Source organism: Gracilinanus agilis, chromosome 2 (genome assembly GCF_016433145.1).
Source record: "Gracilinanus agilis isolate LMUSP501 chromosome 2, AgileGrace, whole genome shotgun sequence".
Lineage (NCBI taxonomy): Eukaryota > Metazoa > Chordata > Mammalia > Didelphimorphia > Didelphidae > Gracilinanus > Gracilinanus agilis.
Window position 1 is genome coordinate 217,588,149 of NC_058131.1, and position 11,628 is coordinate 217,599,776.

Genomic DNA, 11,628 nt, shown 5'->3' on the forward strand with positions numbered 1-11,628 from the left:
GAATTGGACTAGATGACCTCTAAGGTCCTTCTGGCTCTAAACCTATTGAGTCACTGCCATGTTCAATCAAGTCAAATCCATTCACATGTTTATCTTACAGAAAAAATGAGTTGCAGCTACAGTTCAGGGAGTAAAATAGACCTTGCTTTCAGTGTGAAAAACTTTCACACTGACTGCCATTCAGTGTTCTAAAACTCTTTGTAGTTTCTCAATCCAGGGACTGTCAAATTGCACCAGGTAGGGACACCCAACTGACCCTTCTATCCCACCAACCATGAACCCCAGTTCCAGATGAGAAGCAATATATCTCTATTAACAGACCAAAAAAAAAAAAAAAAGCATTCAACAAGGTGAGTTTCCTCTTTGTCTGACTCAGGGTACATCCTAAACAGCAAGGATCCTGGAAAGTTGCCTCGCCAAAGCTAGTGGGAAATGAGATATATATATTACAAGACTCTAGTTCGACCAGTCTTCTGGGCAGATACTCACAGAATCCTTCGATCTTGTCAGCCGTCTTACTCCAGGCCACCTGTCTGGTCTCTGTGATGACCTGGACCGTTCTCCTCTCAGGGTTAGACTTCTTGAGGCTAAACAAGGTCATGACAGTTCCCAATTCCAGAGTCCGCTTGATCTGACTCTTCTCATATTCGGGAAGGGTGTCTATGTTGATCTTGGTGGTCATTTTAAATCAAACTCTTCAAAAGATGAGCAAAATGAGGAAAAAGGGAAACCAGGCTACTTCTTTGATGGGCTAAAAAAGAAAAAGGAAAACAGTCAAAGGTCTATGACTTATATAACTATATATTCTGTAATTTTTCTCAAACTGAATTAACTGGACAAGAAGGATTACCCTGATTTCAGACCATGGTTCTAAAAACCCATTCTCCTACTTATACCTTATTATTTCCAATTTACTCTTGGTTGTACATTGTTGTTTATATGTTGTCTCCTCCATTAGACTGAGCTCTCTGAAAAGTGAAATTTAACTTTTGTCTTCCTTTGAATCCCCAAAGTTTTTGTTCTTATTTCAGTCATTTTCAATACTATCCAACTCTTTGTAACTCAATTTGAGGCTTCCTTGGCAAATATGTTGGGAGTGGTTTACCATTTCCTTCTCCAGCTCATTTTATAGATGATGAAGCTGAGGTAGACAGGGTGAAATGACTTGCCCAGAATCACACAGTTAGTAAATGTCTGAGGCCAGATTTGAACTTGGGAAGATGAGTCTTCCAGACTCTAGGCCCAGCACTCTAATCCACCTAGCTGTCCCACTAAGCTTCATAGGGTTTACCTGACACTAAATGAATACTTCTTGATTTGACTGATGACAGCCCTCCTGGATAGGGGAGGATTCCAAGGCTCAAATCCTCAGCAGAGTCACTAAGGGTAACTAACCAAGGAGATGGTGTCCATATACTTGGTAGGCTGGTTGGAGTGGTATTGATCCTCAACAACAACAAAAATAAAGTGTCTCCCAACTTTGAATAAGCAAAGCAATCCCCTTAACCACAAAAAGCTGTATTTTAGCACATAGGCAGCTTTGGCAACCTTTTCTGAGTTTGAGTGCCCAGGGGGCAAATTCAAGTTGTCAGTGAGCCCCCACATTACCAGAGTGAGCAGAGAGAGGAAGTGCTCACTTTGGGTGGCTGGTCAGAGGGACAGGGCATGCAAAAATGTCCTCAGGTGCTAGGAAGAGGGGGAATGGAGCAGCTCCCTGAGTGCCAGTTCTGCACACATGCCACGTCTTCACCAACATTGGTATAGGGACTGTATTCATCCTTTTACATCTGTACAATGTAAGCACCTTGAGCATGGAGGTTATTTCTCTTTTTGTTTTTGTTTGTCCAATTGCTAGCACTGTGGCATACAGTAGGTATCTAATTAATGCTTATTGATCGACTGGATAAAAGAAAAAGCTTCCAAAGCCTTCTCTCCAGAGACTAGGCAACTTAAATCACTCAGACCTACAGAAAGGATGTGTTAGTTTTTGAGAACTGACATGATTTCATTATTACAACTCCTGGACATAACAGAATATGCTAGGAAATTGAGATGAACCCATTTAAACACTCCCCCACCATTAGAATTTCTCCTTTATTACTATGTCTTCAGTATAATTGCAAAAAGCATGACATAGTAGAAAGAGAACTAGTCTCATAGTCAGAAAGTTCTGGGTGCAAAGTCCTGACTCTGTTCTATACTGTCTTTGCGGCCCCTGGATGGTCGCTTAACCTCTCAGTGACCCTAAGCAAGTCTCTTTAAATACAGAAGTTGCAGAAAAGTTGGCCATCTGTATTGGTAGAGAGTTTCCCCATCTGGGAGTTCCCTATAGCCATGGAATCATTTGAGCCCACCAGACCTAGTAAGCAACCTTGCCAAGGATCAGCTCAGTTTCAGAATGTTCTTCCTCCTCAAATGATTGTATAAATGTATCTGTTTATACTATATATAAACATATGCTTCTATGGTGTTTCCCCAAGAAAAAGGAAGCTCCCTGAAGACAAGGTCAGTTTTTCTATTTTGCTTTAGTATCTTCAACACCTAGTCCAGCACAATGACTCCCTGTGGAAATAAGAGCTTGTTGGCTGACTAGTGGAATAATTGATTGCACTGGCTACTTATATTTCCTTTGAGTGATTTTTCCAAGCCTCTAAGAGCTAACCTAGTAGCCAAGAAGACCTAGGTTCAAATCCTGATGCTGGCATATACTTGCTATGTGACCAGGGAATAAGTTACTTAAACACTCAGAGCTCTAGGTAACTAATTGCAGAGAAGGAAGAGACCTGAATTTGGATAGGGAGTCCCCTCACCTGGGAGTTCTCTGGACCAATGAAATCAGCGATCCAGTCCCTAATCTCTCCCTTGATACACTGAAATAGCTCTGGAGCAGCTCTAACCCCCTTGCTTACAAGTTTTTGTTTAGTCATTTTCAGTCATATCTGACCCTTCTTAACCCCAATAGGGATTTTCTTGGCAAAGATACTGGAGTGGTTTGCCCTTTCCTTCTCCAGCTCATTTTACAGATGGGAAAACTGAGGCAAACAGGATTAAGTAACTTTCCTAGCATCACCCAGATAATAAGTGTCTGAGGTCAGATTTGAAATCAGGAAGAAGAGTCTTCACACTCTATACACTAAGTCACCTCAATGCCCCTGGCACCTTGTTGTTAAATATTCAGAGTATTACTCAGAAATCTGCCACAAAGAAGAACCTGATTTATCATTTTACTGATTGTTTATATACCTAAGAAAGTGTTCATAATGCAGATTAAATTTAAAAGTGCTGGGGCATAAGAGCAGCTAGATGGCTCAGTGGGTAGACAACCAGGCCTAGAGATGAGAGATCTTGGGTTAAAATGTGACAAACTTTCTAGCTGTGTGTCCCTGGTCAAGTCACTTGACCCCAACTGCCTAACCCTTCTCACTCTTAAGCCTTAGTATTGATTTTAAAACAGAATGTAAAGGTTTTAAAAAGTGCGCGCGCGCGCGTGTGTGTGTGTGTGTGTGTGTGTATGTGTGTGTACGTACGTACATGCATGCATGTGTATGCATATGCATTTCTCTCCACAGCCCAGCCCAGTTGTTAAACATTTACCAGAACACCCCTATCTGTAACCATTGATTTAATCCCATCCTTGTTTACTCTGTTTGTTTCTGTGAGTGAGAGAGAGAGAGAGAGAGAGAGAGAGAAGCATGGAGAAAAATGTACAGCTATAAAGGAAGGGGAAGTAAAAATCGATCACCAGGAAACCATGAAGGTGGTCTGGAGAGAGTACAGGACAAGAAGTGGGGAGCAGACGGGGCCTGACCACAGGCTGCAATTAAGACTCCAAATAGTAAAAGCCACAGCCAGTAAGGAAGTGATTAGGAGGCCAAGGATGAACACTCCCAGGGACTAAAAGAAGTAGGTCTGAATGTTATGGAGATTTATGGATCAGCCACAAAGCCCCAGTCCCCAGTCATATTAATACCTGAATCCCCCCCCCCATATTACCTGAATCTCCATTTCTAGGAACCCCTTTCATTTTTTAAGCACTGACTATCCTGGTTCACATCCGGGTACCTGGTCATAGTACAGTACCATGCAGAATAGTTTTCTCCTCACTGGAAAGAAAAATTCCATGGGGGCAAGAACCACATCATTACAATTACCCTGAATTCCTGCTGGGTTGTTTACATTGAAAGCACTCAATTAATACTTATTAACTCAAATGCTTCCCTTCCTTCCACTCCACTAGGTCCTCAGTCACTGACACCACCAAGGCCCCAAAGGAGAGAGAACAGCCTCAGATGAACCTGGAAGGGGCAGAGAATGAAGTGATTTTGAGGGAAGGCGAGGAATCTGTCTGCTAATTCCTTTAGTTCTTCTATCTTAATAAATGCTAAGAACTTATAGAAGATTTTATGCCTTGTTTTGTACATTGCTTTCGTTTCTGCTTGTTTGGCCAATACCCTCTTCTGTGGTCATTTTTTTTTTTTAACTAAAAGAAAAAAAAACAGCTCTTGATAAGTGAGGTCAGCTGGGCTCCTCTCAACAGAGGAACTAATTCTGCCCAACAACAAAAACTGTCACCTCCACGAAAAGAACAGAGAAGGCTCTGGGCAGTGCCTTAGATATGTGGCTAAAAAATAATTTAACACTCTCTTCCACCTTAAAGATGGGTGACCTGTTGAACTATGTTTCTGGTGATAGCAGGCCAAGGGGAATGAGTTCAATGGGAGCAAGAAGGAGCCTCAATAAAACGTTGCAAAGGTTTCCTCAGTGTGATCATGACCAAATCAATTAACCTATCTGAGCCTCAGGTTTTTATATCTATAAAATGGGGATAATAATCTATCTGACATCAATTTGAGAATTCTTGTCAAGTTACAGAACGAACCTCAAAGGTTACATGGACACCAGACTTATTAACCCAGAGTCTGTCAACTTAAGTCTAATTATTTTGATAACTGTCTCAATACAGCTTTTTAAAACCTCTGTATTTTTTCCTTTTAAATGCTATATATTTCATTTTATACTTTTAAAAAACTATTCTAAGAAAGGGCCCATTTGTTTCCTGCAGAGGTCCATAACACAAAAATGTCAAAAATCCCTGGTTTTCTCCAACAACTTCATTTTACAGATGAGGAAACTGAAAGCCAGGGACCTTGCCAGAGGTTACTCAGGTTGTGACAGAGATAAAATTTGAACCCAGGTCTTATGACTCCAATTGTTGTTGAGTCCTGTCTGATTCTTTGTGAGCCCATTTGGGGTTTTCTTGACAAAGCTACCAGAGTGCTTTGCTATTCCCTTCTCCAGTTCATTTTTCAGATGAAGAAACTGAGACATACAGAGTTAAGTGACTTGCCCAGAGTCACACTGCTAATAAGTATCTGAGGCACAATCTGAATTCAGGTCCTCCTGACTCCAGGTTTGGCACTCTATTCACTGTGCCACCTAGCTGTAGAAGTGCTCTATACCCTTACCTATACTGACCAAAGAGCTAATGTGACTAAAACACTATTTAAATTGATACTGTCACTTGAGGCAAATACAGCATAAACAAAAAAGCAAGTGACAGATTTTTATCATTTTCACATCCAAAGGCAAAAGGATAACCAGAGCAGAAAGTACAATAAATACTTCTAACTTTAAACCCAGTGAATTTCCCAAGATTCCTTCCTACACTCTGATCATCACCACCAGAGACTATTGACCCCAGCCAGACTCCGGCTCAGTATAATGTAGGAAAAAAGAGTAGACTTAATAGTACTTATTGGTTCTCTAAAATCAAGTCAAATGAACAAATCACTACCTTCTCTGCTATTTACAACTGCGTAGGGCACTGAGAGTTTAAGTGATTCACCCAGGGTCACACAGCAAATATGTGTCAGAGGCTGGCAGAAAACAAAAAATACCTAATCTAAAATTCCTTTTAAACAAGCCAGATAGAAGCTGGTAGACAAGGGCTAGATCACCTCAGGATTCCTCTAATTCTTTAATGATACTCACAGCCTGATCTGATGGCAAACCAACCCTTTATTTGGTGAAGAACCAGCCTGACCAAGTCTTCTCCCTCTAATATTTTCTGAGAATTCAGCTCCAGATTCTATCCAGAGCATGGAAATCCATAGGGACTTGGAATCACTTCTCATTTTAAAAGTCTACATTGGATCTTCTCCCAAACAAGCAATTAACTGTCACCTCTTGTCTTAGGGAAAGCCATAAAATCTAGCTGGGGTAATATTGGTACTGACTCCTTGGTTAAGCAAGAATTTTTAAGGATCCAAGTAAATAACCATCTTTATAATTTTTTGGTCTTTTAAAAATAGGATAAATTCGAATTTGAAAAATATTTTATTCTCTACAAAAAATTTAATTTTATCACATAACAATATATAGTAGCAAACTTGCAGGAACTCACAGGATGGTATAGTGGAAAGAGTTCTGAATCTGAAACCAAAGGATTTGGGTTCAAATTTCAGCTCTGAGACATATTAATGCAAATGCAACCTTGGACAACTCACTTTCCGCTAGGCCTGTTTTCTCATGTGTAAAATGAAGGAGTTGGTCCCTCCTACTTCTAAGGATGTAATCCCATGATCCTGTTGTTGCTGTTCACTAGTTTCAGTTGTATCTGACTTTTGTAACTGACTCTTGGATTGTATCTGACCCATTTGGGGTTCTCTTGGCAGAGATACAGGAGTGGTTTGCCATTTCTTTCTCCAGTTCATTTTATAGATGAAAAAACAGAGGCAAACAGAGCTAAATGACTTGTCCAGGGTCATATGTCTAGTAAGGTTTAAGGCCATATCTGAACTTGACTTCAGGTCTGGTACTGTCTACTGAGCTACCTAGCTGCCCAACGTTCTTAACCTTTTCTGTGTTGTGGATCCTTTTGGCAGTCTGGTGAAGCCTATGGACCCCTTCTCAGAAAAAATGCCTTTAAGTGCGTAAAATAAAATACATAGAGCAGCCAATTCTACTGGAGTCATCAAAAAATTCACAGTACAATATTTGTCTTCTTTAACAATATCAGGAACATGGAAATATGTATTAGGTTGACAACAGTGGTATAACCTACCTATATCAGATTATTTACCATCTCAGGAAAGGGGAAAAGAGTGGAAGAGAAAGCATGAATCTGGATCAAAAAATGTCAGAAAACAATTGTTAAAAATTGTTTCTACAAGTAATTGAAAAAAAGGAATTAACATATTTTTTAAAATCACAGATGCCAGGTTAATAACCCCTGGCTTCAAGTATATAAAGCACTTTCCTCCCAACTTCACTGAGATACATAGTTAAGAGTAGGGTGAAGGGCAAAAAAAATACAGGTCATGGAGTCAGGAGACTTGACTTCAAATCCCATTTATACCTATGAGAACTTGAATGTGTCTCTTCGTTTGTTTGAGTCTCATTTTTCTTATCTGCAAAATGACGTGGTCAAACTAGATGACCTCTGGGGCCCTCCCAGCTCTGCATAGATGATTCTACAATTCCCATTTTTCAGATGAGGAAACTGAAAAGCAGAAGAGTTAGCTATGTGTCTACGGGTCATATAGCTTTGGAGGGGCTAGGATCCAGGCCTCTTGTAGTCCAATGCTCTCTCCAGTACTCTCTACGGCCTCTCAATTTCTCAGTAAACCCTACAGATATGAGAAACAAGGAACTTCCTTCAATATATAAGAAAGAAACAGTGGACTTTTCTGGTTAATACTTTTTTTGACTATTTTATTTTGTATTTTTATCATATTTTTTTCTTTTCCAGATTAGAGGTAGCTACAACTTTAAATAATTGCTTTCTGACAGTTTGTGATCCATGTTCTCTCCTTTCCTCCTCTCTCCATACCCAGAGGGCAGAAAAATATGATAAAGGTTATACATGTACTTTCATACAATACATATTTCCATGTCTATCGTGCTAGGAAAGAAGACATGTTGCTTATACAAGGAAAAAAACACATGAAGGAAATAAAGTGAAAAATGATATGCTTCAATCTGCATTCTGACTCCATCAAGTTTCTTCTATGGTTGTGGACATCTTTTTCCAGCATGAGTTAAACTAATACTCTTTTATTTTTTTAATGCCAGAAGTCATTTTTGATGTATTTTTCCTCTCCTAGAATAAGTTATACAAGTCAAATGGTAAATTCCTCAGGGGAAAAGAAATGGCTAATTCTAAAACTAAAACACAAATCTAGAGATTGCTCAGTTTTAATGTGTTAAAGCCTATTTACATATATTTCTTGATCACCTCACCCCATTGAAAACTGTTATGAACATTTTAGAAAGCAAAATGAAATAAGACTTCCAACAATTCAATTGCTAGGAATTCAAGCTCCCAAAGGATAATAATGGACCTAGTTGTACAAAAACAGTCAGATCTGCTCCATTGAAATTTTTAAAAAATTAACAAAAGTTCCAAAATTGAAAAATAAATATGGTTGAATAAATTGTGGTAAATCGACATAACAGAACAGTCTAATTGATCTGTGATGTAGGAAATTTAGATGTTCCCTCCCATGATGCAGATTATAACCCATTCATGTCTTCCTCATCTTGTGGAACTCTTGTCTGAGCCCTCCTTTAATTTCCCCAAAGAGCATCCATCCAAAATGCCAGAGGCATTTACAGAGTACTGTTCTGCCTTCAAAAATGATAAATATGAGTCATATGAGGAAATATGGAAAGAGCTCTAGGAAATGATGCAAAATGAAATTACAGAGCCAGATCTTTATGAATATTGACTAGAGACAGCTGGTGGCATAATGGAGAGACCAATGTCTCAACTCATACACTTACTAGTTGTGGAACCTAGTCACTTAACCTCTGTCTGCCTCCTTTTCCTCATCTGTAAAATGGATATAATAATAGCACCACCTCAAAGGAAAGCAATTGCAATGACATTTTTAAAGTGTTCAGCATTCAAAAAAACATCATTCAATAAGTAAACGCTTATTCCCTTCCCTCCTTCCAGCCACCGACTATGCAGTGGCAGGCAGAAACACAGAAACGGGGCAGTCAGACCCAAGATAGGAAAGCTTAATATGGACCTGCAGGAGTCCCTTGTTTATTATTAATTAGATTACACCTTTTTAAAGATCCCATGTAAGACTATCATTTTGTGTTTATACATTTGCTTATCATCTTCAAGAGAAGAAAAGTTTTTATAGAGATTTCACAACTGAATTATAAATGGCTCTTTTTAGTAGAAAAAATCATGTCCTCTGGTCTAATTATTCTTCCTTCACAGTCATAGAAAAGGGAGAAGACCTGTCTACACCAGCTCTTTACCAAAGTACTACAGGAGGCAACCACCAAACTCTATAGGCTGAACTTCCTATTCCTTGCAGGTCCTCGACCTTACAATTAAACTTTGTGTTTCCCCAGTGCCTAAGACAATGCTCCACACATAGTAAGTGCCCTCTTGCAATAAATAAATGTATTTAGATTAGTTGATATTCCAGAAAACTCATATGACACTACAAAAGGCTCTTTTTGTGGTACAAAGAGAGGTGACCATATATAGAAAGAAACTTGGAGGAGAGGAGGACTCTATTAAAACAGGCAGGTGCCAGGCACTTATCAATGAGGGATGAGGGTGGTTCACTATCATGCATCCTAGATAGACTCTAGTTCGGAAGGAGTAGGAGACCACAATTGGACACACAATAGTGAGAAAGGTGAGCTGGAATAAGCAAAGAGAAGTAGAAGAAAAGGGAAGAAGGCAGCCAGAGATCTGGCTAGAACATCACATAGGGGTTCAGTAGGGATCGAGGTGTTTGGGGTTCTCCTTGAGTGCATTAGCTGGGAAGGATGTGATTAGGAGATTTATGGGGCAGGGAAGGTCCAAAGGTTGAAGGCAGTGGGGTGAGGGGGTGTTAGAAAGGAGGGAAAGGGAGAATGATCCCTGAGCCCTAAATCGGGAACTCGGAAGCCAGAGGAGGTGAAGAGTCCGAGCTCTGAGTGAGTCTGTCCCTCACTCCCACCGCCCACAGGAGCACCGCGGAGCAGGACAGGCAAAGAAGAACAGTTGGCCAGCAGCACCCTGCCCGCAGCTGCACGGCTTCCTTCCCCTCTTTTGCGAAATGCAAGTAGCAAGTCCCCCAAACCGTGGGCCCTAGAGGGAGTGGCTGCCCCCCAAGAGGTGCCCAGGACCCAGCTATGTCCGGGCTATTCTTCCAGTCTGAGTCCTGGCAGTGAACAATAGGAGGGAGAAGTTCCAAAGTCAACCTCTCTCGGCAGTAGTTCTGTAAACCAACGGGTTAGGGGTTGAAGTGGGGTCCCGACAGGCAGTCCAAAGCGCAGTACCTCCTCACTTAGTTTAGACGCCTGTCAGGGAAGAAAAGTTGGCTCCTTTCAGCACCCCACCCCAACTCCCGCAATATACATACATGAGTGCCTGTGCCTTAGACATGCGGAACATTATCTCTTGGCACCGTCCAGGAGAGCAGCTCTTGCTTCCCCTCACCGGGGGAAGTTCCCAAATTCACCCACCTGCGGCTTACGCGCCCTGCCCCCAGGCAGGAGTGCAGGGTGACAACTGCCGCTGAGGCAGCCAGCCTGCCCGACCCGAACTCCCTCCAGGACCCCTGCACCGTGGGGCTGCTGCTGCTGCTGCCGCCGCCGCCGCTGCCGCTACCGCCGCCCCTTTCCCCACTAGTCTCCAGGACGCTCAGGGTCCTGCCGCAACCACGGCCGCTTCCTCGCTCAAGAACTTGAACTTCTGCTTCTGCTTGGGTGGCTCGCAGCTCGCCCCTCCACGTGACACACCCGCCTCCCCTAGGGCCGGCCTTGCCCGCCGGGCCCCTGTCCCTGCCTCCCCAGGGACCCGCCCTCACTCCTGCAGCCTGGGGCGCGGTGCGGCCCTGTGGGCTACAGCAGAAGCTTCCGGGCAGACCAGCCTTCAATTGAGTCCAAGCGGAGCCAGAGCGGGCCCCCTGGGTTCTCCTTGGCAGCCTACCCTCCCCCACAAAGTTCCCCTTTTTGTTTACTAATGTTTCTGCAAAACAGACCCCGAGTGCCAGTGGCTCAGGTCACACCATTATCTCCCTCCTTTGCTCCTCCCCCCCCCCCTTCTCAACACCAGTGGCTCTCTATTACCTCCAGGATCAAATGTGAAATACAAATGTGAAATAAAGTTTGGCTTCCAAAGCTCTTCATAACCTGTTCGCCTCATCCCACCTGAACGTTTCTAGTCTTCTTTCACCTTAACTCCCCCCCAGGAACTCGGCAATCCAGCGACTCTAGCCTCCCTGTTCCTCCCACGTATATTCCATCTCCAGACTGAGCCTTTTTTTTTTCACATTTCCCATTCTTTCCTTCTTCTCTTTCCCTCCTAATTTCCCTGGCTTCCTTTAAGTCTCAGTTTAAAGGTTCCGCCTTCGGCAAGAAGCCTTTCCCAATCTTCATTCTTAATGCCTTCCCTCGGAGACTACCCACAATTTATCCTTTGTTTAGCTTGTTTATATGCGGTCATTTGTATTGTCTCCCCCCCCCCCAACAAGGATGGGTTTTTGTTTTGTCTTTCTTTGCAACCTGTAAGACTAGCACAGTTCCTAGCATTTAGTAGGTGCTCTCTTGTCTAGCTATTGGCTCAAGAGCACTGATATTAGCCAACCGTCTCATTTTATAAAGTCATAGGTA

The 11,628-nt window shown here is 42.1% G+C and overlaps 1 protein-coding gene across 1 annotated transcript in view; it reads right to left on the bottom strand.

The window, feature by feature from the left end:
* Positions 1-11,156, bottom strand: part of PLCG2 (phospholipase C gamma 2) — a 172,439-nt gene extending 161,283 nt beyond the window's left edge. Inside the window, exons 1-2 of the mRNA XM_044663650.1 lie at positions 11,086-11,156; positions 490-751 (exon numbers count right to left, since the gene is read on the bottom strand). Of these exons, the coding sequence (XP_044519585.1) occupies positions 490-682 (193 nt within the window). The 5' untranslated portion in view covers positions 683-751; positions 11,086-11,156. The remainder of the gene's footprint in view (positions 1-489; positions 752-11,085) is intronic.
* Between the last annotated feature and the right edge of the window lie 472 nt (positions 11,157-11,628).